Source organism: Macrobrachium rosenbergii, chromosome 46 (genome assembly GCF_040412425.1).
Source record: "Macrobrachium rosenbergii isolate ZJJX-2024 chromosome 46, ASM4041242v1, whole genome shotgun sequence".
In the NCBI taxonomy this organism is placed as follows: Eukaryota; Metazoa; Arthropoda; class Malacostraca; order Decapoda; family Palaemonidae; genus Macrobrachium; species Macrobrachium rosenbergii.
The window spans coordinates 23,055,098-23,080,097 of NC_089786.1; the positions used below are offsets into that span (position 1 = coordinate 23,055,098).

The 25,000-nt window shown below is 37.1% G+C and overlaps 1 protein-coding gene across 1 annotated transcript in view; it reads left to right on the plus strand.

The window, feature by feature from the left end:
- The first annotated feature begins 606 nt into the window (after window positions 1-606).
- Window positions 607-25,000, plus strand: part of LOC136830402 (uncharacterized) — a 50,664-nt gene continuing 26,270 nt past the window's right edge. Inside the window, exons 1-5 of the mRNA XM_067089937.1 lie at window positions 607-676; window positions 2,091-2,249; window positions 7,335-7,642; window positions 18,266-18,474; window positions 19,626-19,707. Of these exons, the coding sequence (XP_066946038.1) occupies window positions 607-676; window positions 2,091-2,249; window positions 7,335-7,642; window positions 18,266-18,474; window positions 19,626-19,707 (828 nt within the window). The remainder of the gene's footprint in view (window positions 677-2,090; window positions 2,250-7,334; window positions 7,643-18,265; window positions 18,475-19,625; window positions 19,708-25,000) is intronic.

Consider the following 25,000-nt stretch of genomic DNA (forward strand, 5'->3'; position numbering starts at 1 on the left):
GCCCCCGGCCTCTCTCTCTCTCCAACACATAAGATCGTTAAGCTTACGATCTTTTTATGAAATCATCAACACCCTTTGGCCTCCTAAAGCTGCGGTTTCTGAGGCCTTTTAGCGGCGTCGACCTTTGATCTCGACTCAAACGCTTCACCGCCACACTTTCATCCCCTCCATCCTTATCTATAGGCAGTAAATCCCCTTTGATGCAGGAGCCTGTTACAACTGCTCCTTGTTACTTCCGCTGAGTAGGTTGGAAGGCGTTCATCTTTTTCACCCGAGCACGTGTCAACAGCAAATTCGAGAAAGGGTCAAAATTTGAAGGGACAAGTAAATATATTCATTACGAAATCTCGATATGATCAGCTCTTGTGAGGAATTTCTTTATTATACTGTAGTCCTTTTTAGAGGGATTCGATGGCAAATATTTGCAGACAGTATCATTGAAGTTGGTCGTGATTGCCTTCGTATGATGTTCGGCCCTACCACAGGTCACGACTACGGTTTGTTGTTGTGTAAATCACCTTCATGTAATGCTAATTTCTCCAAGAAATCGTCAGGTCATCTTATATTTCATTCCTTCGCTCTCGAGGCAAGTCTGTAAATATACACATGAATATAGGGAGTTCCGATGGCTTAACTGCTCCAGAGCTGACCGCATACTGTAACGACCACGGCGGAGGTAACCATTTGATGAGGGTTCTTTTATAGACAAGTAAAAAAAACAAAGTAAAATTTGCGCCGAAGCTTCTTCGGCGCAATCGAGTTTTCTATACAGCGTACAATGCTGTATGAAACTCTCAGTTGTTCAGTTGCTCCCCAGATGCTGTCACAAGAAGGCGTGTCGGCGACGCCTCCGGATAGCGCTGCCAGGCGCACGATGCAAGGCTAACCTAAACCTTAAATAACATAAAAACTACGGAGTCTAGAGAGCTGCAATTTGGTATGTTTGATAACTAGAGGATGGATGATCAACTTACCAACTTGCAGCCCTCTAGCCTCAGTAGATTTTGAGATCTGAGGGCAGACGGACAGACAAAGCCTTCTCAATAGTTTTCTTTTACAGAAAACTAAAAAAACCAGACACTCTTTTAAAGATAAACTTAGTAGAGACTGGGTCCAAGAAAAGGGAGACTGAATTATAAACAATTAGGGGAAAGAATGAATACTGCATGAAGGAAAATGGAGGAGTCTGGGTTTAGGAAAAATGGCAGACTAAGAACGCATGTAGAGTGGAGAGCAAGTGGAAAAATGACGGGTTATATTACAGAAAAAACAAACATAAAATTCAGAAAAAAACAGAAAACTCGATTCAGGTTCTGATTCAAGCTAAACTCAGCCAAGGAAACTAATTCAAACACCTCCTTCTCTAATTCACACTCAGCTAATTTAGTATCATCATCTCACTCCTCCAGATCAAAAGTAATCTTTCTCTACATATGTCTCACTCAGCCAGAGGAGTTAGCTGTACAGTACTGTGTCCCACTCTGTTTAGAGCTAAACTCAGGTATTCCCTTCTCTCACTCATCTTAAACACCAGGCATAAAACACCTTCCCCTGTTGCACGTTCTGGTTTAGACTCCTCTCTCCACGAAACAAGCTTAAAACAGCCCCTTGCTGTTGTAGCACATATTGCGAGATATCTGTCGCTCTATCACTCAGCACTGGGACTAGCTGTTTAAACCTTAACTCAAGCGATCTCTTACTCTCAATCAGCCAAAACACTGTCTGTAATGCATCTTCTTTATTTTATTCTCAACTAATTCAATCTCACCCTCTCAGTCCTCTAGAAGACCAGGTCAAAAGTGTCCTTCTGTTACAAACTGAATTTGATTAATCAATCACTTAATCCCTAATTAATGGGGCAAGACCTTACGTGTCCTGCTTTGTTTTTATATAAACTTAACATATGTTGTCTTCCTCTCTCACTCGTCTATGAGGCTATATTGTCCCACCATATTTCAAATTCTATCAAAGAAGTAGTTTTACCCTTACACTCACTAAGCGCGGGAACTAGCACTTGTTTCAAACACATCTGAAATATTTGGTCACCCTCATTCATGTAGAAGCTTACCTCAACTGTGCCCACTTTCAAGGTCAGTTAGTGCTGCCCATAGGTTTCTCACTCTATAGGTTTCATCCTCGTAACTCTGCTAAAAACACAGCTCTCTCACACTCGACCTTGGTTCTAGGTCCTCTCATTCTGTTTCAAAGGACTTACGATCTGGCAAGAATCAACTACATGAAGGTTCAAAGTAAACAATTTCGTCGTCCTGATGGTTTCTTAATCTGAAGCTTTGTTTAATCGAGAGAAGGTTTCAAAATAACACACTGGTAAACAGAATTTCCCAACATTAAAGGTCATCGGAGAGAAAAAGCTATGCAAAAAAAAAGACACAATAGAATCACAAGACAAAAAATACGAAAAAAAAAAACAACAAAAACACTCTAACATTCTTCAAGGTAACTAACAGAAAAAAATATACTGGCATTTATGAGACTCTATGTAACAATGTTTTAATTTTTATCAAGGTGCAAAACCTCATCACACCTATATATAAAAAAATTGGGTGATGATATTCTTTGAAAAAAATCTTCTCTTTAGAAGAAGCAGGTAGAATGACTCAAGAAACTCACAGAAAGGCAGACAATACAACATGATATCGACTTTCTGATTTTTATTGATATAATAATGAAAAAAAAATTAGTATCTTTATTCACCATTCCATTTATCCGATATGACAGTCTGTCTTCATCGGTTTGAGCTTGCTGATAATGCACTTTCTAGTAAATTCTAAGAGAGAGAGAGAGAGAGAGAGAGAGAGAGAGAGAGAGAGAGAGAGAGAGAGAGAAGAATAACAGTAGAAACATTTTACAGTTCACTATAATGCTTCTCTCTCTCTCTCTCTCTCTCTCTCTCTCTCTCTCTCTCTCTCTCTCTCTTATGAGAACTGCTTTTAACGGAGGTGACTTGTCCTTCAGAGATGCTAATAAGAGCACTTAAAGGTGACGAAAGTCTCAGCATAATCTTGCTGAGAAGACTCAACCTCCGTTTCCCTCTTGGAAAGATTCAATAAAGGTTAAAAGTTATATAATAATATATATATATATATATATATATATATATATATATATATATATATATATATATATATATATATATATATATATACATTATATATACACACATATATATGTATATATATATATATATATATATATATATATATATATATATATATATATATATATATATATATGTATATATATATATATATATATATATATATATATATATATATATATATATATATATATATATATATATATATATATATATATATATATATATATATATATATATATATATATATATATATATATATATATATATATATATATATATATATATATATATATATATATATATATATATATATATATATATATATATATATATATATATATATATATATATATATATCAAGCTTGAGGAAGGGCAATAGGCGAGTGGTTTAAGTAGAAATTTCAGTAGGAAAGCGTCTGAGCGTCACAGATTGCAAAATAGTTCAAATAATTCCGGGTAATTTGGCTAATTCTTGGCATTATTTTTCTTTTTAGAATAATTTCCCCTACTTTCCGTTTTGTGATTTATCTCTTTTGGATAGAGTGGTTCGTGGTGGTAGGTTTCTGTTTCCGAATATTAGCAGTTATGGCTTGGACCATCGATGGATGGTCTCTTGTTTGTCACTTTTTCATAAGTTCTATTTTAACATGAGATCTTTCACATTCACAATTGGTCTCTGATCCCCTTTTCCTGACAAGAGGAATCAGATTTGCTGAACAGCAGCACCAAAATGCAGCAAATGTGCCTCGCTGTAGAACTTCTCAATTCCAGAGGTCCTTTATTCCTCACACCATGGGACTGTGGAACAATCTCCCGGAAGATGTCGTTCAATTGGAATTCCAAAAGTTCAGGCGAAGATCCAATGCATTACTACCCTAATATTATTCTCCTTGCATTTTAATATATTTTTATCTATTTATTATTTTTTCTTTAATAAATCAGATCTCCTCTTTCTGTATTTCCCTTTACCTCCTCTTACTTCTTCCTGATGAACACCTTATTCTCTGGAAGCTTGAATTTCAGGGCTATGGCCACTGTGGGCTTGTTCCATGACTAGGGTTCATCTTCTTAATAATAATAATAATAATAATAATAATAATAATAATAATAATAATAATAATAATAATAATAATAATAATATATGTATGTATGTATATATATATATATATATATATATATATATATATATATATATATATATATATATATATAATCCTTTTCCCGTCCCAATTGAACTCATGGAGAGGGCAGGAATTCATTAAGCAAGCTAACTCTAATCCCAGTATGCCTTTGTTAACATAAAAAATAAATTACGTGCCTGGTAGTTAGCTGAATGTGGTGGGCAGCAGCCAGGGTTAAGAAAGACATGAAGCGAGCAACATTATCCAAAACGACTTAGTGGAGAGAGAGAGAGAGAGAGAGAGAGAGAGAGAGAGAGAGAGAGAGAGAGAGAGAGAGAATATTTCATGAATGGTTTCATCCCACAAGGATGAGGATTACCCACCGAAGCCGTCAGTTCTCAAGGCTTGCGTTCCGATGGAGTACTGTTCGCTGGTTTCCTTGTCTGTCTGTTTGTCTGTCTGTCTGTCACGTCCGCAGGTTTCCTTGTCTGTCTGTCTTCCCTGTCCGGTGGTTTCCTTGTCTGTCTGTCTGTCTTTCCCATCCGGTGGTTTCCTTGTCTGTCTGTCACGTCCGGTGGTTTCCTTCGCTTTTTCGTCTGTCTTTCCCGTCCGGTGGGATTTTTTTTTTGTATATCTCTCAGTCTTTCTCGTCCGGTGGTTTTCTTGTCTGTCTATCTGTCTTACCCTTCGTTTGGTTTCCTTGTCTGTTTTTCCCGTCCGGTGGTTTCCTTGTATGTCTGTCACGTCCGGTGGTCTCTTTGTATGTCTGTCTGTCTGTCTTTCATGTTCGATGGCTTCCTTTCTGTCTGTCTGTCTGTCTGTCTTTCATGTCCGATGGCTTCCTTTCTGTCTGTCTGTCTGGTACGACTCACGACAGTCCAGGAACAGCTTGATATAATTTCACTCGTTAGTCAACAGAGGCATGCTGGATTTTACGGAAAGCCAATATCGTCCCTCCTCGCCCGGTTCCTAATCGAATGTTGGTCCCTAAGGTTTGTGCTGATTCCGCTTAACGTTGCATTTCAAGGACAGAGAGAGAGAGAGAGAGAGAGAGAGAGAGAGAGAGAGAGAGAGAGAGAAGGTGGGTGGCAATCGTAAATATTTCATTTTCTTTTACGAGCTATTAATAAGCAGCTGTTTTTAACTGTTTCTTCTTTCTTCCTAAACATATCAACTCGAAAACAAAGTTTTCAACCCAACAATGTCATCGGAGAAATAAAAAGAAGACGAATCGGATCAACTTCACGAAGTTAGCATGCAATTCAGCAAACACTCCAATCGACATTACACAAGTTCACTTAAAAGTATCTTTCAGCAATTTTGCAACAAGACATCATTTGATTTTTCTTATCTGGTGCACAATTGTAGCCAACGAAGTTAATGGGCGGTCATACAAAAGCGAACATATTCCAGTGCAATTTGCAATAATTACTGGGAACTTTGTGCAAGGTTTTGCAACTAACGCTGGATATTTTCTGCAAGAATTTGGAACAAATAACTGCCCATCTCGCATGTAATTTTGTAACTAATACTTGTTATTTGGGGCAAGATTTTAGAACAAATACTGACCATTTTGCATAGGATTTTGTAAACAAATACTGGCTGTTTGATACGCAAGTTTGGAACGAACACTGGCTATTTCGTGCAACATTTTGAAACAAATACTGCCCTTTCATGAACGACTTTGCACCTAATAATGGCCACCTAGTACAAGCCTTTGGGGCGGATAATAGCCATTTCCTGCTACAAGATTCCGAGGCGGGTTCATCAAGCTGGCAGAATATGCTCTCGCGCGACAGCGCCTTTAAAAGCTCGCAAAAGACATCCAAGGCTTGGCGAATGAGTAGTTAGGTTTTCCATTTCGAACTCGTACTCCTCTGGACAAGGCCATTTCAGAAAATTACCTTGGCGTTTGTTTGGAGGAACGAGAAGTTTTGTTGGCGCGCTAATCAAGAAAAAGAAAAAAAGAAAACTTTTGAGACAATACTTTGGAAGGCTTGGTACGCCTTTGGAAGACACCTTCGAAGCAAGTTTGTTTTTTTCATTAAATCATTTGCATAGCGCTTTTCTGTTGCGCTTTCCTATCAGACTGATACTGTGTTTCGACGGGGAAGAACATTTACTGATATACGAATACAGAATAATTTGAATAATAATAACTATAATAATTATGGACATTATAGCTGTTTCAATATGAAAGCCTACTACTACCACTTCTATTACTGCTGCTAACTCTACTGCTCCTGCTACTACTAATAAAAATAATAATACGAAACATTGTAATATATATAAAAGCAGCAGACAACAAAAGCATCGATGGTGAGACCTCGCTCTCTTCAGTACAAAAAGTTAAAAAGTGAAAACCAAACGTTAAAAAACAAAGAAATACTTCACCCGCCTGGTTTTCGTACCATTCGGTTCTTAGCGGTCTAATTCTTTTCAGTCAGACTTTATTACTTCAGCGTGACATAACAAGAGAAGTGCATCGGACCCTGTCAAGATGTAGAGCTTATTTTCATCTTTTTTTCTTTTATTCTATAATTTATTTCATTTTATATATCTACTGCTCTGTTTATATTTTTTCTTCTATTTTTTTACGCACTGATAGTCTTTTCTTTGGCTAATGGGCTTTCTTGCTAGTTTTGGTGAATGTGCTGTCATGAGTAATAATAATAATAATAATAATAATAATAATAATAATAATAATAATAATAATAATAATAATAATAATAATAATAATAATAATAATATTATTATTATTATTATTATTATTATTATTATTATTATTATTATTATTATTATTATAAGGAGGCAGAATGCAACCCGGAACCCCACGCTATAATACCATCCAGTCGAATTGGATGACTGAGATGATAATAATAATAATAATAATAATAATAATAATAATAATAATAATAATAATAGCCCGCAACCAGAGACTGCAGCTACAGAGGCAAACCAGAAGAAAAAATGGACAAGAGAAGATTATAAGGAAATATGGAGATGCTACATCAGAAACAACCCGACAGAAAGAGGATACAGAAGAAGATTGGTCAACATCTGGAATGAGAGAAACAACACCCCTCAAACAGAACAGAGGCTGGCAGACCAAGTAAGGAACATAAAGAAAAACAACTGGCTCTCCACAGCAGAAAGAGAGGAACTGGGAAGAGAAATAACACCCAGCAATGAAAGACAAGAAGACGAACTAAGAGACGATGACACAGAAAACGACAGGAATGATGAGTTACCAAACAACGACGCACGAGGAAACACCCAAGATGTAACAGAGAGGTCGGAATGGGTGGAAAAGATCAGACAATGGATGAAGCCAGATACAGAAAGGACAAAGATCCCGTCCGTGAAAGCCTACAACACAAAGAAACTAAGGGAAAAACAAGTGAAGTTAATGAAATAATAAGACTAATGCACACCACCTTTAGCACAGAAACAAATAACCTGACATATGCAGGAGCAAGACTAGAAGTAGAACCCATGGGGATACAAACACCAACATGACCATCACAACTAACCCAACAGGAACCAAAACAGCAACCGCCTTGGAAAAGGCACCTGGAAAAACAAATTATGGCAATGAGATCTGACTTGAGTAAACTGAAAGAGATGGCAGAAGAGAGGCTAAGAAGCAAGAAAACAAGAGAGGAACTGAATGAAAAATACATAATACAGAAGGGACTAAACAACACAATAGAAGATATAAAACAGAGGCTTAAAGCCAAAGCACATAAGATCCAACGGTACATTAACAGGAATAAAGGATACCAACAGAACAAACTCTTCGGAACCAAACAGAAAAGACTATACAGCCTACTAAGAGGGGAAGACAACCACCAGGAAATTCCTGAAGTCGAACCCAGTAAGAGATCCTGTGAAAACATATGGAGCAATCTGGTATCACACAACAAACATGCAACATGGCTCCAGGAAATCAAGGCAAAAGAAATTGGGAGAATAAAACAAAGATTCACCGAGATCACGACAGACACAGTCAGACACCAACTAAAGAAAATGCCCAACTGGAAAGCCCAAGGTTACGATGAAGTCCATAGATACTGGCTCAAACACTTCAAGGCCCTACACCCACAAATAGCAGAACAACTCCAGCACTGTATCACAAACCACCATGCACCCAAATGGATGACCACAGGGAGTACGTCCTTAGTACAGAAAGACAAGAACAAGGGAAAGATAGCAAGTAACTACAGGCCTATCATCTGCCTACCAATAATGTGGAAGTCACTAACAGGTATCATCAGTGAAAGGCTACACAACTACCTAGAGGATACAAACACCATCCTCCATCAACAGAAAGGCAGTAGGAGGAAGTGTAGGGGCACAAAAGACCAGCTCCTAATAGACAAAATGGTAATGAAGAATAGTAAGAAAAGGAAAACCAACCTAAGCATGGTTTGGATTGACTACAAGAAAGACTTCGACATTATACCCCACACGTGGCTAATAGAACGCCTGGAAATATATGGGGCAGAGGAAAACACCATCAGCTTCCTTAAAAATACAATGTGCAACTGGAATACAGTACTTACAAGCTCTGGGATAAGATCAGCAGAGGTTAACATCAGGAGAGGGATCTTTCAAGGCGACTCACTGTCGCCACTACTCTTTGTAGTAGCCATGATTCCCATGACAAAAGTACTGCAGAAGATGGATGCTGGGTACCAACTGAAGAAAGGAGGCAACAGAATTAACCATCTGATGTTCATGGACGACATCAAGCTGTAGGGTATGAGCATCAAGGAAATAGATACCCTAGTCCAGACTGTAAGGATTTTATCTGGGGACATCAAGATGGAGTTTGGAATAGAAAAATGCGTATTAGTCAACATACAAAAGACAAAGTAACAAGGACTGAAGGGATAAAGTTACCAGACGGGAATAGCATCAAACACATAGATGAGACAGGACAAATACCTGGGAATAATAGAAGGAGAGGATATAAAACACCAAGAGATGAAGGACACGATCAGGAAAGAATATATGCAGAGATTTAGGGCAATACTCAAGTCAAAACTCAATGCCGGAAACATGACGAAAGCCATAAACACATGAGCAGTATTTGTAATCAGATACGGGGCAGGGGTAGTGGAGTGGACGAAGGCTAACCTCCACAGCATAGACCAGAAAACTAGAAGACACATGACAATACACAAAGCACTACACCCAAGAGCAAATACAGACAGACTATACACAACATGAAAAGGGGGGAGAGGGCTACTAAGCATAGAGGACTGCATCAACATTGAGAGCAGAACACCGGGGGCAATATCTGAAAACCAGTGAAGACTAGTGACTAAGGAGTGTACGGGAAGAAGGACTGATAAAAGTAGACGAAGACCCAGAAATATACAGGGACAGGAGGATGAAAAATAGAACAGAAAATGGCACAACAAACCAATGCATGGACAGTACATGAGACAGACAAAAGAACTGGCCAGTGATGAAACATGGCAAAGGCTACAGAGGAAAGAACTAAAGAAGGAAACCGAAGGAATGCTAACAGCAGCACAAGATCAGGACCTCAGAACCAGATATGTCCAAAGAACAATAGATGGAAATAACATTTAACCCATATTCAGGAAGTGCAATATGAAAGATGAGACCATAAACCACATAGCAAGCAAATGTCAGGCGCTTGCACAGAACCAGAACAAAAAGAGGCATGATTCAGTAGCAAAAGCCCTCCACTGGAGCCTGTGCAAGGAACACCAGCTAGCTTGCAGTAATAAGTGGTACGAACACCAACCTGAGGGAGTGACAGAAAACGATCAGGTAAAGATCCTCTGGGACTATGGTATCAGAACAGATAGGGTGATACGTGACGTTGATTGACAAAGTCAAGAAGAAAGTAGCACTCATTGATGTCGCAATACCATGGGACACCAGAGTAGATGAAAAAGAAAGAAAAAAAATTGATAAGTATCAAGACCTGAAAATCGAAATAAGAAGGATATGGAATATGCCAGTGGAAATTGTACCCATAATCATAGGAACACTAGGCACGATCCCAAGATCCCTGAAAAGGAATCGGGAAAAACTAAATGCCAAAGTAGCTCCAGGACTCATGCAGAAAAGTGTGCTACTAGAAACAGTGCACATAGTGGGAAAAGTGATGGGACTACTAAGAAGGCAGGATGCAACTCGGAACCCCACACTATAAAAACCACCCAGTCAAATAGGATGACTGTGATAGACCAAAAAAAAAAAAAAGATTTGAGTAACATATCACGAGGGTTTCAGGTTTCATGAAGTTCTATAGGGTCAGGCAACTATAATAATAACAATAATCACAATAGCAAGTGTTAGGCTCCTGTACTTTACAAAATACTACCACAACAATTTACAAGACGAATTGTAAAGTTATTCAGCTGAATCCAACCATGCTCCAGTATTACTAAATGGAAGAGTGTCACGTCTCTCCTAGATGCTAGCAATCTCATTATCCTTGCAAGTTTGCATATATCTGCGGAAAGCACGTATGAGCGTTTTCATGTGTGCATGCGTTTATGTGCGTATGTGCCTATATGTTTTTGTGTGTGCGATGCCATATTTGCTCGCGGTGCCAAATAAGGTCAAGGACTAAGTAAGAAAATTCGCAATTAGGGATGTCTTTCATTTTAGGGTATTACTTTTCCTAAACAGTTTAATAACATCAAGAAAAGCAATAAAATAGCAACAAATTGCACGAAATATTTTGAAGGTGTATGCATATACATACATATATATATATATATATATATATATATATATATATATATATATATATATATATATATATATATATATATATTATACTGTATATATTCCTTAGACGTCCACAGGAACGTTATAGGGTCTGCCCTTTGAAATTTTTACGTCCGTAGACCCCAATTCTGGATGTGCAGGACCACGAGAATATCGCTGACATTCGCTAAGCCCACTTTTGCTTGAGTAGCATTATTGAACTCCTTGAAAGAGGCTGGGCAACAGAGCAATTAACATATGATGGAGAGATTTAAATGTGCGGAATCAGAAGCTAACGATTCACTACAATTCCCAATATATCCATATGTAAGTATTCTGTATTAACCCTTAGGCCGCTTTCACACCAAGGTGGCACGTCGCACGTGCCATGGCACGTAGCGCGCCACTTGAAAACGAACACTAGGAAATCAATGAAACCTTTCTCACCGAGGTGGCGTGACTCGTCGCATGAGCCACGTGCGACTTGCATGCCACTCCGACATTGAACATGTCCGTTTTTTGTAAGCGTGCGACTTGCCACTCCGGACTGTGATGCCAAACTTTACTGGAACTTTCACTCCCAAACTTATTATTAGACGATGTAGTATTAATTTTTTTTATCTTAATAACAAAATATACAATAAAATGAACACTTTTGGATGTATGACACATGCTGATTAGTTTTCAAGAGACTGGACAGATTTGAGCAAGCACATGTGACAACACTGCCTGATGAGAGGGACACGCAGCCGAAAGATACTACCTACAGAAGACGTGTGAGCGCAGAGGAATGACTACTCATATTTCTAAGGGATGATAAATCATTATTGTCTCCAGCAATTGAAAAATATGGTTGAAACAGTGGCATGAAGTAATAGACGAGAAATACATTGCAATTTAATTATTACTACTACTACTACTACTACTATTACTTCCACTACTACTACTATTATAGCCAAAACGATAACTCAGCACTGAGTTCCAAAAGGGGACCTATAAAACATAATACAGGGTGTTTAGCAATAGTCATGACCTTTTCCAATATACTTTATTATTATTCACAAAATAGGTTCTCACATATGCATCATGATTACAAACACTAAACTTTACAGTACAGTAAATCCTGAGTAGCTGTCTTGATCATGAGGCTCCATTGTCATTGCTTGTTGACCCATAACGTCGTGAGCTTCGGGATGCTGCTGCAGATAGCAGTCTGTCGAGTGTGAATATACAGAGACAATAGATGATCGAGAAACTGACCCTTCATTAAATATTTCATCTATGAGTTCCAATAATTTTATTTTAAAATGTCTTTTCTGTGAACCACTGAAGCCTTCCACGTCTGGGAGAAGACTTTTGAAGAACTGAAAATCAGGATTTTTTTATTCATCACCATATGGCAAAAAGTTTCTTTCCGCTTTCGCTAAAAAAGCTGGAACTTCTCTTCATCGAGCTCTAGTTGCTTTGCAACTACATAAACACTGTGAGCCTCTACATTATCTTTAAGATACGGATGTATCCAGTACCTCTTCCTTTTTCTTCTTCTGCGGGCGACTATAGCACCAATCAAAGCAACAATAACCTCCTCATCCGATGATGCCATCTTGTGCACTGTGAAGTGGGCTGCCACCCTGAAACGCGTGGCGCGTGCTGCCTTGGTCTGAAATCACAGTGCCACTCGCCTCTTGCCACTTGCCACCTGCCACTTGCCACGTGAGACGTGCCACCTTGGTGTGAAAGCGGCCATAGGTAATTACTCCCTGTAAATCCATAGGTAATTATTCCCTACGAGCTTGGTGGCGCACGCTACGCTGCACCCGAACCCTGCGCTGCCTGTCATGTCTCTACCCTCCTGCCCCCCTACCTACCCCACACGCATTCGGGGCGGACAAACAGATTTGCAGGAGGAGGGTGCATGTGCCATGTCTTTCCTACCATCCCAATCCCCAAACTACCCCGGTCTCACCCGGGGCGGACAAAGAAGATCCACTTGGATTTTATTATTATTGAAAAATCCATAAGTAATTCCCTATAAATCCACCGTCAGGTTCCTCAACACCTGCCCAGCAGTCATAGCAAGAGCTCGTCAGGAACTGTAGGATCCCTGACACGTATTCGTCCCAAGGCAACTGCACAACCCATGACCGAGACGCTTAACATAAAAGTTCGCACAATCTCTCGACTGTTTCTGCGCCTGACGAAGCAAAGAGAAAATGGATGGAGTTGCCCACAAGTTTCAATCAAACTCACGATCATGCAACTTGACTTGTAAAATGGTTTCTGGCTACTAGCAAACTTGTTCATTATAATTTTGCATGTATTTTTCCACTTCAGTCATTCGCGCCTTAGTAAGCTGACATCCGTAGGATTTTTGTTTTGTTGTTGTCTGACTCATGGCTTTGGAAAATACCGCTGAAACACCCATTTTCCACTTTGTTATGTCAGGTCTTTCGAAAGAAAGTGTTTGCATGGTGTAATTATAAATCGCGTTTCTGTATTCGATAAATAAGTTCTAATTATTTATTTCATTACATAAACTGTTCCTTAGGCATTCATTTAATCTTTGCATATATTTGCCTTCCTTGGCCGTAGAATATGCGCCTGAACTGTCGTGAATAAGTTTCCCCATTCTCTCTCTCTCTCACTCTCTCTCTCTCTCTCTCTCTTTTCAATTAAGAGAGAGTTACAAATGCTTTCAGGTTCACAACATGTAATATCCTGTAATCATAATTTCCCAGCTGTGTGCGTAATCACTGTTGAAAATTCATTTTACTTCATGTTCATTTTGTTTGACGTTCGCTGAAACTGAAGCGCGGAATTAAGTTACAAGCAATTTGTCCTTCGCTATGGGGCTTAAGTACCATGGGTCTTCGTCGGAAGATGTTCCCCTGTAACAAGTGCTTCGTTCGCATATTGTCATAGGAACTGTATATATATTTAAGAACATTGTATTATGTTCCATATTAACAATTATGTCAAGAATGGAGTTGGACCCTTTGCTATAAAATAATTACCTCCCCATCGTTATTTAACTTCTGTATCCTCTGATTGGCTTTACTAGGGAGAACCAAGGTGGCGTGAACAGTTTTTAATGAACTTCCCGACTACCATCGTTGAGTAAGTTGACTTTGATATTCTATGTTGATCAATAATCGTTAATTATTTAAGCTCGGAAGAAGAGCGGAAAATTTTTACGTTCTTTGTTTAAAATTTTCTCTCTCTCTCTCTCTCTCTCTCTCTCTCTCTCTCTCTCTCTCTCTCTCCTTTCATTTTACTTGTCCAGAGTAAAGAATCTTTGGTTTGCATTCCAGTACACCGTGATATTCCCTCAGTCATTGTCCCTCTCGTTGCTTGCTCGTTTTTGCGTCTTGTGCACTTCTATCTCTTCCCCTTGTCCTTTACAGAAATAAGACGTTGGTTAATATTCATAAATATAAATCCCTGTGCATGGAATCAGTTATTCCATTTGATTGAGGAGTTGTCTTGCAGAGAACCGCTTTTGTAAATCAGGGAACAAACACAATGTAAAATTTCTTCTTTACACATTTTTACCGATTTTTGTTCCACCCTTAGCCCTTTGCCCTTTCACTGATTCACGGCTGCTTTGAATTTTCCTTTAGCTTGAAGTTCGATTAATTTGAGTATTGAAATTCTGTTTCCCTTGATTTTGGCCGGTAAACTTCCACCTACTTTCCCTTGTGTTTGCCCCTATTGTTTCTTTGTGGTAAATCTTGTTCGTTTGATCAACGGAGTGAGCCCTAAGATTACTGTAATTCTCTTGTGACTGTGATTGTCAGTCTGTATTTTCAACATTTTAAAATAATTTTCGGTCTTACATTTAAGATTTGCGGTTCGAAAGTTGAAATTTGGTCATACTGACTGTAGTCGTAACTTGTCGCACCATACTTGGGTTTGTTTCCTTGGGGTTAATATATGATTTAATTAGGGAATTTAAAGGCTATTGGGCTTTGGCTGGTTTACGCTACCTGGTCTTAGGGTCAAAGCTGGTTACTGATCTCTCATGAGCGCTTAACACAGCCTCCTCGTGTTCAATATGAGGTCATATTTTTGTCTTGTAATTTAATTGGAGGTTTATTTTTTCATGTCTATTATGACGGTTAATCTAATTTTAAGCAGTCCATAATTCTAAGAAGATTCTATATGCTTTGAAAAATGTGCTAGTAATAATTCGTTTTCAGAAACACTTTTCCTTAAATAGCAACAACACTGAATATAAGGCGAGCCTTGACTTTAAGTCACAACACGAAACATATGGATGCAGAAACTTTCTGACGTCCCATTTCTCCTCATTTTCCCTTTTGCACAATTCTATCTCACATGTTATTCTTATCATGACAACACCTATCTATTTGAATGACAGAACATACCCAAACCCCAAGTATAATGTCTGACGGTCACTATGCGTACTTTCAAATAACTGTTATTAAAAACACCGAGATTCAAATTGTGATACTGAATTTAAAACTATAGTCATAAAATTATCATATGAAAAGGAGATCATAAATATAAAGGCGATTAAGAAAGAACTGAAAACTTGAAAATAAGTCATTTTAATAATGGAAGCATTTAAACCAGACAAAATCCCCGTCTTCTATATTACGAAAATTAACCTTTCAGTAAAAGCACATCAAATCTGAATCGATTTCTCGCAAAAGCTCATAAGATCGACAAGGACATCTTATACACATACCTAGCCAGTTTAACCAAGTCATAACTTGCTCTTGGAAATACTGCCAAAACAAAAACAAAAGCTAGGATACACAGACATACATATTCAAGAAATTACATTCATTCAATGTCAATGGCATTCTATTAACAAGGTTAATAAAAACGGGAAGCACAAGAGCGTGGGTCGCAGAACGAAATTCAAAAGAGTAATAAATACTCACACATATACACACACACACACACACGTATATATATATATATATATATATATATATATATATATATATATATATATATATATATATATATATATATATATATATATATAATATATAAAGTTTAACCAACAGTTTATTTCCTTACCTTTGACATGTCCATTATGAAAGAGGATTAACGCCTCGTTAAACCTTTCATTACAAGCGCTTTCAGGTAAACACGGCGTTCCACTTCTTCTCTCCCATGAATAAGATAACAGGACCTGGAACGAGATTCTCGATTAACTCTCTTGTCTTTTGGTTGTCTGTGCTAATTCAATTCTGGGGGTCTGGAAGGGAAGCACAGCAATGTAAACACGAGCTCTATAGAGAGAGAGAGAGAGAGAGAGAGAGAGAGAGAGAGAGAGAGAGAGAGAGAGAGAGAGAGGGGGGCTAATGGATCAAAGACGAATAGATGACAAAATGGGGTTCGAGAAAATACTACCAAAGGAAAGGCAGAGAGAAAAAGAGGGCGAGAGAGAAGATTCAATTAAGTTTGCTAACAAGTTTTAGGAAGCATTTGGCAAAATCATTTGAGGAAAGACAGTGGTAATTTGCTTCAATTCCTGGAATCCAATTATTCTTAAGAAAATGTAAATACTTGATAAACTGAATGAATTTTGGCCTTAAATTCACGATGGAAACAGAAAATGACGGTACCCTGGCCTTTTAAATTGCCTATACATCGCAGAAATAATAAGTGGTTTAAATATAATATGCACAGAAAGCCTACAAGTATTTCTGCCCATGCACATTTATATTCTGACCAAAACAATAAAGTAAAGAAATCACTTTTCACATCCAAGCAATTAAGAGCATTAGATATGAGAAACCCTGAGTATATTGATGATGCAATGGATATAATCAGGGATACAGGTATGAAATAATTCTAAATCTGTCTTGAACTTTGTATTAAAAGCAGCAAAATTACTCTTTATTGTGATAATAAGCCTCCACTAAATATTGCCCACTATCTCTGCCCAAAGTCTCACAACCAATTAAGAACTTGGCACAAAAAAAATTTCTTTTAAGAGGAAACTTTTAAAGTTTGTTAGTGAATCTTGAACTGCTGCTATTTAAAGTAAGGGCTTTAATGGATATCTTGTTTACACATACATACATACATGTTTACATTATATATATCTATATATCTATATATATATATATATATATATATATATATATATATATATATATATATATATATATATATATATAGTATATATATAGTATATATATATATATATATATATATATATATATATATATATATATATATATATATATATATATATGTGTGTGTGTGTGTGTGTGTGTGTGTGTGTGCGTATGTGTATATACATAATATTAATCCACTGATATCGTTTGATAACAAATGCATTGTACCTTGGGAGTAACTTGCTTCTGCACTGGCCAGCGTTCGAACCTGGGCAAGGAAACAGTCGCCTTGTGTATTCGAATTCCGACCGGACAAAAGCACATGGCAATTATAATTCCATTAGGAAGTAAATTAATCCCAAGGAATATTATGTTCGATATTAAACAATATTTGTCGCTTAATGTTTGTGAATATGAAAACGTTTGTGAATATGAAAAAGATAACGTGTGTATAGAGAAAAAAGTATATAATTAGCCAAGTGTTACGAACCTGTCAATAGCTATCGTTGAAGAAATGAGCTGGTATCAGTTGTGACTACAGAACCTGAATTCGACAGAAATATGTACAGCAAACCTATATCTCTCTTAACAGCCGAGAGGTCGAAGTCGACTAATTATTGTTGTTTCTTAATCAAGGCTCAAGTTCGAATCCAAGCCGGGCCGGAAGCATATATCAATTACATATGGTTCCCTTTGGATGTAAATTATTCCAAGGGTATATTAAATACGATATTAAAAAGCGGCCTACCAAACGCAAGTTATTTTTTGGTGGACTAATTTATTCACCATTAAATTATATGGCATCACTGTAACAAAGGTCATCAACACCGCCAAATATGTAATTAAAATCAAATTCTTTTCTTCATGAAAGCTAAAAAATGATAAAAATATAAAATGCATAAGTTATAAAAAAATTAAAATCATGAAAGCTCTTGAGGCAGTATACTTTTATCTAATTCTTCCATTAAAAAGAACTTATATGTTGTTAAGGGTTCATCTCTTTCTATAAATACCAATAAAGTCAAAATTTACTTCCTTGGACACTGCCATTATGTCGGACGAAGCAGGCAAACTCCTTTAATTAAATGCAAAGACATAAAGAGAAAGAGAAATTGGTATTTTTTCCCGTCATGTACAAATCTCCTCCCTATTTTCAAAACCAGATCCACATGGAGGTGGGAGTGCGGGTGCGAGCCTACTGGTGCGTCAACAACTTCGACGCGCCGCTGACGTGGCGCGCTTACGAGACCTACATGATGGTGCTCGTTCTTGTGCTGCCGGTGTGCGTCATGGCGGTGGCTTACACCTCCATCGGCATAGCCATCGTCAAGGTCGTTGGGCAACGGCGGACCATCACGGGCAAGGGCCAAATGTAAGTAAAAGCAGTATACACACACACACACACACACACACATATATATATATATATATATATATATATATATATATATATATATATATATATATATATATATATATATATATATATATATATATGAAGTGTGGTATTTATAAAGGAAGTAGATACTGTTCTGTAAGGGCAAAAGCAAACGTCAGTATAAAGGAGCAGAGGAGCACGTGTGCTGGAAGATGTTTGTCTGGTGTGAGAAATTTCTGAACAGATGATTATTATGTATTTACACAAAGGAGACTATTAATATATGGGAAGTAGGGTACGTAAAAAGGAAGGGGTAAGTATGAAAAGAAAGGTACATGATTATTTATGTAGAAGAGAAACTAGTTGCTCACAAAGGCAAATTTAATTTGGAAATAGGTTGTTAGTAGGAAGGTACTAAGCGAAGCACATGTTTTGGATGTGTGTATTAAGAATATATTTTGTATATAAAGGAGGACACTGCAAATACAAATATAATGAGGCAGCTAAAGTATGAGAGTGCACACGCAAACGTGAAGGAGAATATATGTGTAGCAAAAGACCAAAAACATAAAAAGTCCTGAAATAAAATTATCACTAAGGAGGAGGATGTAAGGGTTTAAAGAGAGACATCAAAAGGATTCGGGCTGACTTAAGTTATCTAAGTACAGGATAAAGCTTTACAAAGGCAGGACTGTTCACAGAAGAGCCAGGTACAATCAAAGAAAAACAAAGATAAATATGACAAGCAGGTGTATGTATTAATGGAACAAGTACGTATTTAATTATGCAGGTGTGGGTATGCATGCGTTGTACACGTACTAAATGGTAGGTGTGTTTATATATGGGAGACATACAAGTACAAATTAAGCAGGGGCATATAATATAATGGGCTCTTGTAAGGCAGGAAAACTTTGAAAGAGGCCGTAAATGTAGGCATAAACTAGTCAAGTGGCAGATGGACGAACAGAGGCGGTATGTACATAAATGACTATGTTTATATACCAAGTAGCAAATGTACAACTTAGTATTTTTAATATTGAAGAATGTCTAAAAAGGATTAAAGTGATATTTACTTGATTTATATGGAACTCTTGATCTTATTATGTAACTTATTTTCCAATTTTCGATTTTTTCTTGACCCTCAGGGAAACAGCCGAGATCACTGCCAACGGGCAAGGAGGTCCTGGGACAGGATCACTGCCAACGGAGGATAAAACAGTACGACAGGTGAGTTTTGAGAATATCCCTTGCAACTCCCCCAGTGCTCAAGATAATAGATATTACAGAGTTCCTTGGAATGATGTGCTATGACAAAGCGTATCCATACTACTACTAATAATAATAATAATGCTTCATCAATACTCTTCATATTCATGAACCGCCTTCAACTGGGCAGCTGTGACAACGGATAACAATCATACCAGCACTACTACTAACCCAAATAGAGAGAAAAGCAACTCAGATTACAGTTCCATAATGAAATCAATACAAGTCATTAAACAACTAGCATGACAATTACTATTGCAGTTACTACAACTGGCACTACTGCTAAGAATTCGTACAAAAACTCATGCCATGATAAAAGATTCCCAAAACATAGTAACAAAAGTGTAAATTGGGTCAGGAAAATTCTGTGACCTGGAGCACAAAGTCATTTGTATAATCTTATTTGTTAAAAAAATAAATATGATCTCTTTGATTTTTTAAATATGTTATCTTATGTACGAAATTATAGAACTCTCATTTCAAGTGTCTAGCAAGAGGACACCACAACATTTTATTCCACACGTAAACGAAAAGTCCAGAGGTAAGTACAAGTCTCACCTTATAAGCTGCCGGATGCCAGGCTCGATTCTCGAGCAAGCGGGAACGCTCTGGCAAGTTCTGTTACATCCTATTGTGCTTCTCTTGACATGAGCAGTAAATCAGGCACATGACAGTAGACAGCAAAGTTCACAACCGGGTTGGAGGAATACACGGGGCCAGCAATCTCATCCCAAAAAGATTTGCCGAATACTACAACTAAATCCTTATGCAAACACTTTCACACACATGTATATATATACACACACACACACACACACAAGTGTAGGTACTTATATATTTGTGCTTCGATGGAAAGTGAAAGCTATGTTTTATACAATTTCTCTATCATCTTGAAGTTCATAATATTTACTCATTACTTTGGTATGATAATTATATTCCAGAGAGAAACTATTTTGTCTGAGTACTGGTTTATAATTTAGTGCATAAAAGAAGTATCAATCCAAGTATGCAACCGGAAGCATCACGCTGTTTCTGGGAGTATATACTTATCAAGAAAAACAAGTAAAAAATGCGCCGAAGTTTCTTCGGCGCAATCAAGTTTTCTGTACAGCATATAATCAAGGCCTCCAAAAATAGATCTATCTTTCGGTCTCGGTGTAATGCTGTATAAGCTGCGGACCATGAAACTTTAACAACGGCCCGATGGTGGCCTGTCCTTTATAGTTGCCAGACACATGATTATGGCTAACTTTAACCGTAAATAAAATTAAAAACTACTGAGGCTAGAGGGCTGCAATTTTCTATGTTTGATGATTGAAGGGTGGATGATCAACATAACAATTTGCAGCCCTCTAGCCTCAGGAGTTTTTAAGATCTGGGGGCGGGCAGAAAAAGTGCAGACAGAAAAAGTCCGGATGGACAGACAAAGCCGGCACCATAGTTGTCTTTTACAGAAAACTAATAAAAAACGAGGCGCATGGAGCTCTCCTAATTAAGATGACAAGCGACATTAACTGATACCAGGGGTCATGGAAGCCAGGTCGATTAGATAAGGTCCTCACCGAACTCATTTCGAAGATGATTCATTTTCCATTTCCCGGGAGATTGGCTGCGAAGTAGTTTGCCCCTTAACCCCATAACCCAGACTTACCGTCCTTAACAAATTCCTTGCCGCCTGACGTCCAAGTATTTGCACAGTTTCTTATAGAGTTTATATCAATAGTATGTACACTCGGCAAGAAAAGTGAAGATACAGTTTTCTTTAGATTTCGTTCATCGAATTTTAATTTTTTTCTTACAGAAAACACATAATCTCGGTAAATTTACCCTAGAATATGAAAATACAATGCAAATTATATCATATATGTTAAATCTGCAAAACAAAAACGTTCAGATACTTAAAAACACCATGCATGTCCGAAGTAATCAGAATTTCTCAGATGACTTCGTTCATAGAGATCTAAAAGATAGTGTGTGGATATCTCGGTGTAGTACTATTTATCAGAACGGCAATATTTACTCGTTTTCCGTTATGGACTGGCTTATTATTGCATCATCATACGAGATAATGATAATTTCTTTAATTTTTACACATTCATATTTGTATTTCACGGTGTTAAAGGTCAGCTGGAATTAATGGCAGTAAATGTTGCGACAGCTACGGTAAGTTGACCAAATCTATTTAAATCCGCAAGAGCGTTCTCTATGATGTGTGGAGCGATTCGGCGGAAAAACACAAGTAACTGGATGTTTCTTGACGTTACCATAGTTTCTCTCTCTCTCTCTCTCTCTCTCTCTCTCTCTCTCTCTCTCATTGCTAAAACATACTATACAAATATAGTATCGTTCAATCTCTAAAAGAAAAAAATAATGAAATGAGTAGCTCTACATATACTGTGGGCCTAGGCTTACACAACAGCAACTCTCTCTCTCTCTCTCTCTCTCTCTCTCTCTCTCTCTCTCTCTCTCTCTCTCTCGTAACATTGCATTCGTTCCTTTATTGTTCCCCACGTTTTTCCTTGGACATTGATCAAATTTAACTCTTGATTTCACTATGGAAGATCGCGTTTCCGATTATGCAAGCATTCCGTTCATTGTGGTGTCATAAATTTCATTTGTGTAAGGTTAATTGGTAGGTTAAGTCGAAAAATGTTTAGTTTGCTGCAAATTACAACTTGAACGAATACTGTAAAGCTTACTACTGTATTTAAGTATCAATGATGTCAGAATCGTAGAATATGATTGAAAGTCATAGGAGGTCAAGCAAAAAACCAACACACTAAGACTGAAGCTCCTCCCCTTTCTAAAGTTGCCAGATGTCGCATTATTGAGCAATATATGTCCGAAGTTTTAAAAAAACTGTATCTTCACTTTTCTTGCCGAGTGTACAAAGTCCTCGCATTTCGTTTGCGTGTATATTACGTCCATTTGTCGTTGTGTTCTGTCCTTGCATTTTTCTACAGATGTGCTTTTGTTCCATCCCTGCGCGGTGATGTAAACTTGTGTAAGTGTTACTCTTGTTACTTCCCTGTGCGAACATGTAAAATTGTTCATGTGTTCCATTCCTATGTGTACAGTAACTTTACTCTTGTACTTCAGAACTGTACTAATGTGCAATTGTTTCTGTATTCCATTCCTTCAAGCACACGTACAATTGTGGTTGTGCTGTATACCCTGCCTGTATAAAAATAAATGTGCTTGTGTTCCCTTCTTGCTTGTCTCTGTACGTATGTGACTGTGTTCAATTCCCTTATGCAAATATACAATATATATTCTTGTGTTTGTAGGGAGATAATCCTACCTTCCTTCACCCTAAAATTATACGTAATTTTTTTATTAACTGACTAAAATTCTCCACTTCATTTGCCCACCGCTAATTGCTTTTCTTCGTGCTAATCTTTCATCCCATTTCCACTCGTGAATGTGCAAATATTTGACGCTTTCTTCCAAAAGTGGAAATATTCATACGCACGCTCATCCTCGAGCCAGGTACTGTCGGAGAAAGAATATTACTTTGACGAGTGAAATCTTAATTGGCATCATGTCAATTCTCGTTAAGAAATGATCAGGATAATGTGAATCCATTATTTTTGATACGAACTTATTTGAAAATGGATGCCTGAAAGTGAAAACGAAATGAAGTGGACATTTTCCTTTCGCAATTCGTTTAAAAACTTCTTGCTTTGTTTTCAGGCAAAATTTTTTAGGGTTACTTAATTTGCATAGTGGGGTACATAATGCACCTAAAAACGCACAGCCTCTCTCTCTCTCTCTCTCTCTCTCTCTCTCTCTCTCTCTCTATATATATATATATATATATATATATATATATATATATATATATATATATATATATATATATATATATATATATATATATATATATATATATATATATATATATATATATATATATATATATATATATATATATAAAGCATTAAGCCGTATGTCCTGACGGTGGAAGCTCAAGAGAGAAAACAACTCAAAATTCACTGCTGCAGCAACACTTTTCCTGCTGAGTCGTGGATGAGCCCCGTGTTCAGTAACCTTCCACAACAATGGCTGCCACATATACTCAAACAGAGAGCTCATCAGTAGCTCGTCGAAATGCCTTTTACACACTGCTGTTCACCTCTATCCTGCGCGTGTTCTCGCGATTCCAGAATATGAAGGCCTTCCTCTTCAATACCCTTTCCAACATAATCAATCCAGGGCTTTCAAAATCTTCCTCTCCCCTTCATATCCCTCCTGATGACTTCCAATTATAAACTTTTTCTATTAAGTTATTGTCTAACTGGCTTAAAACTCTCTGAACCATCTTTTCACTTACAATGGATATTTTACCTCAAAGTAGCAGGCATTTCTTACTCTTATATTCATTTCATGCACACAACGAAAAAGTTTCTCTCCAACTTTTATTCTTTCATTACGTTCAAGGTCCCTTCTTCTCTTTCATAAAGGAGTGTTGGCTCAAGTATCGTATAATGAATTTCCACCTTGACTTCCATAAACACTGGAAGTCAGCTCCCACTCTTTCGCGAGCAGAACCTGCTGCCTTCTTGCTATCCTATTGCCCTAATTTACATACGCACACAAATAAATACACACACGCATTATTTATATATATATATATATATATATATATATATATATATATATATATATATATATATATATATAAAATATTAATTAAAAGTCTGTTTAAACGCACTAAGCGACAATCATTATCGCATTATCATTTCCCGACCAAAAGAAAGATGATTTAGCAACAATAAAGTTCTGCAGGCAACAGCAACCGCATACAAAGTTGAGGACATCTGGTAATATCCGTGAAATATCGCTGAATACTCATATATCACGGAACAGGACATCACGCAGAGTTCTCTCTCTCTCTCTCTCTCTCTCTCTCTCTCTCTCTCTCTCTCTCTCTATATATATATATATATATATATATATATATATATATATATATATATATATATATATATATATATATATACTATATGTATATATATATATATATATATATATATATATATATATATATATATATATATATATATATATATATATATATGGACTGAGCAACTGCAAAGATAAAGAAAGTTCAGTAACAGGATTAATGAAAAATATCTGGAAGAAAAGAATAATTGTTTATTGAAGTCAAATTTGGAAAGTTTTAAAATACTTTTGCCACCTCTTCTATCAGAAAGTGAAGTGTGGATGTTCAATATGAATGAAATAAGGCATG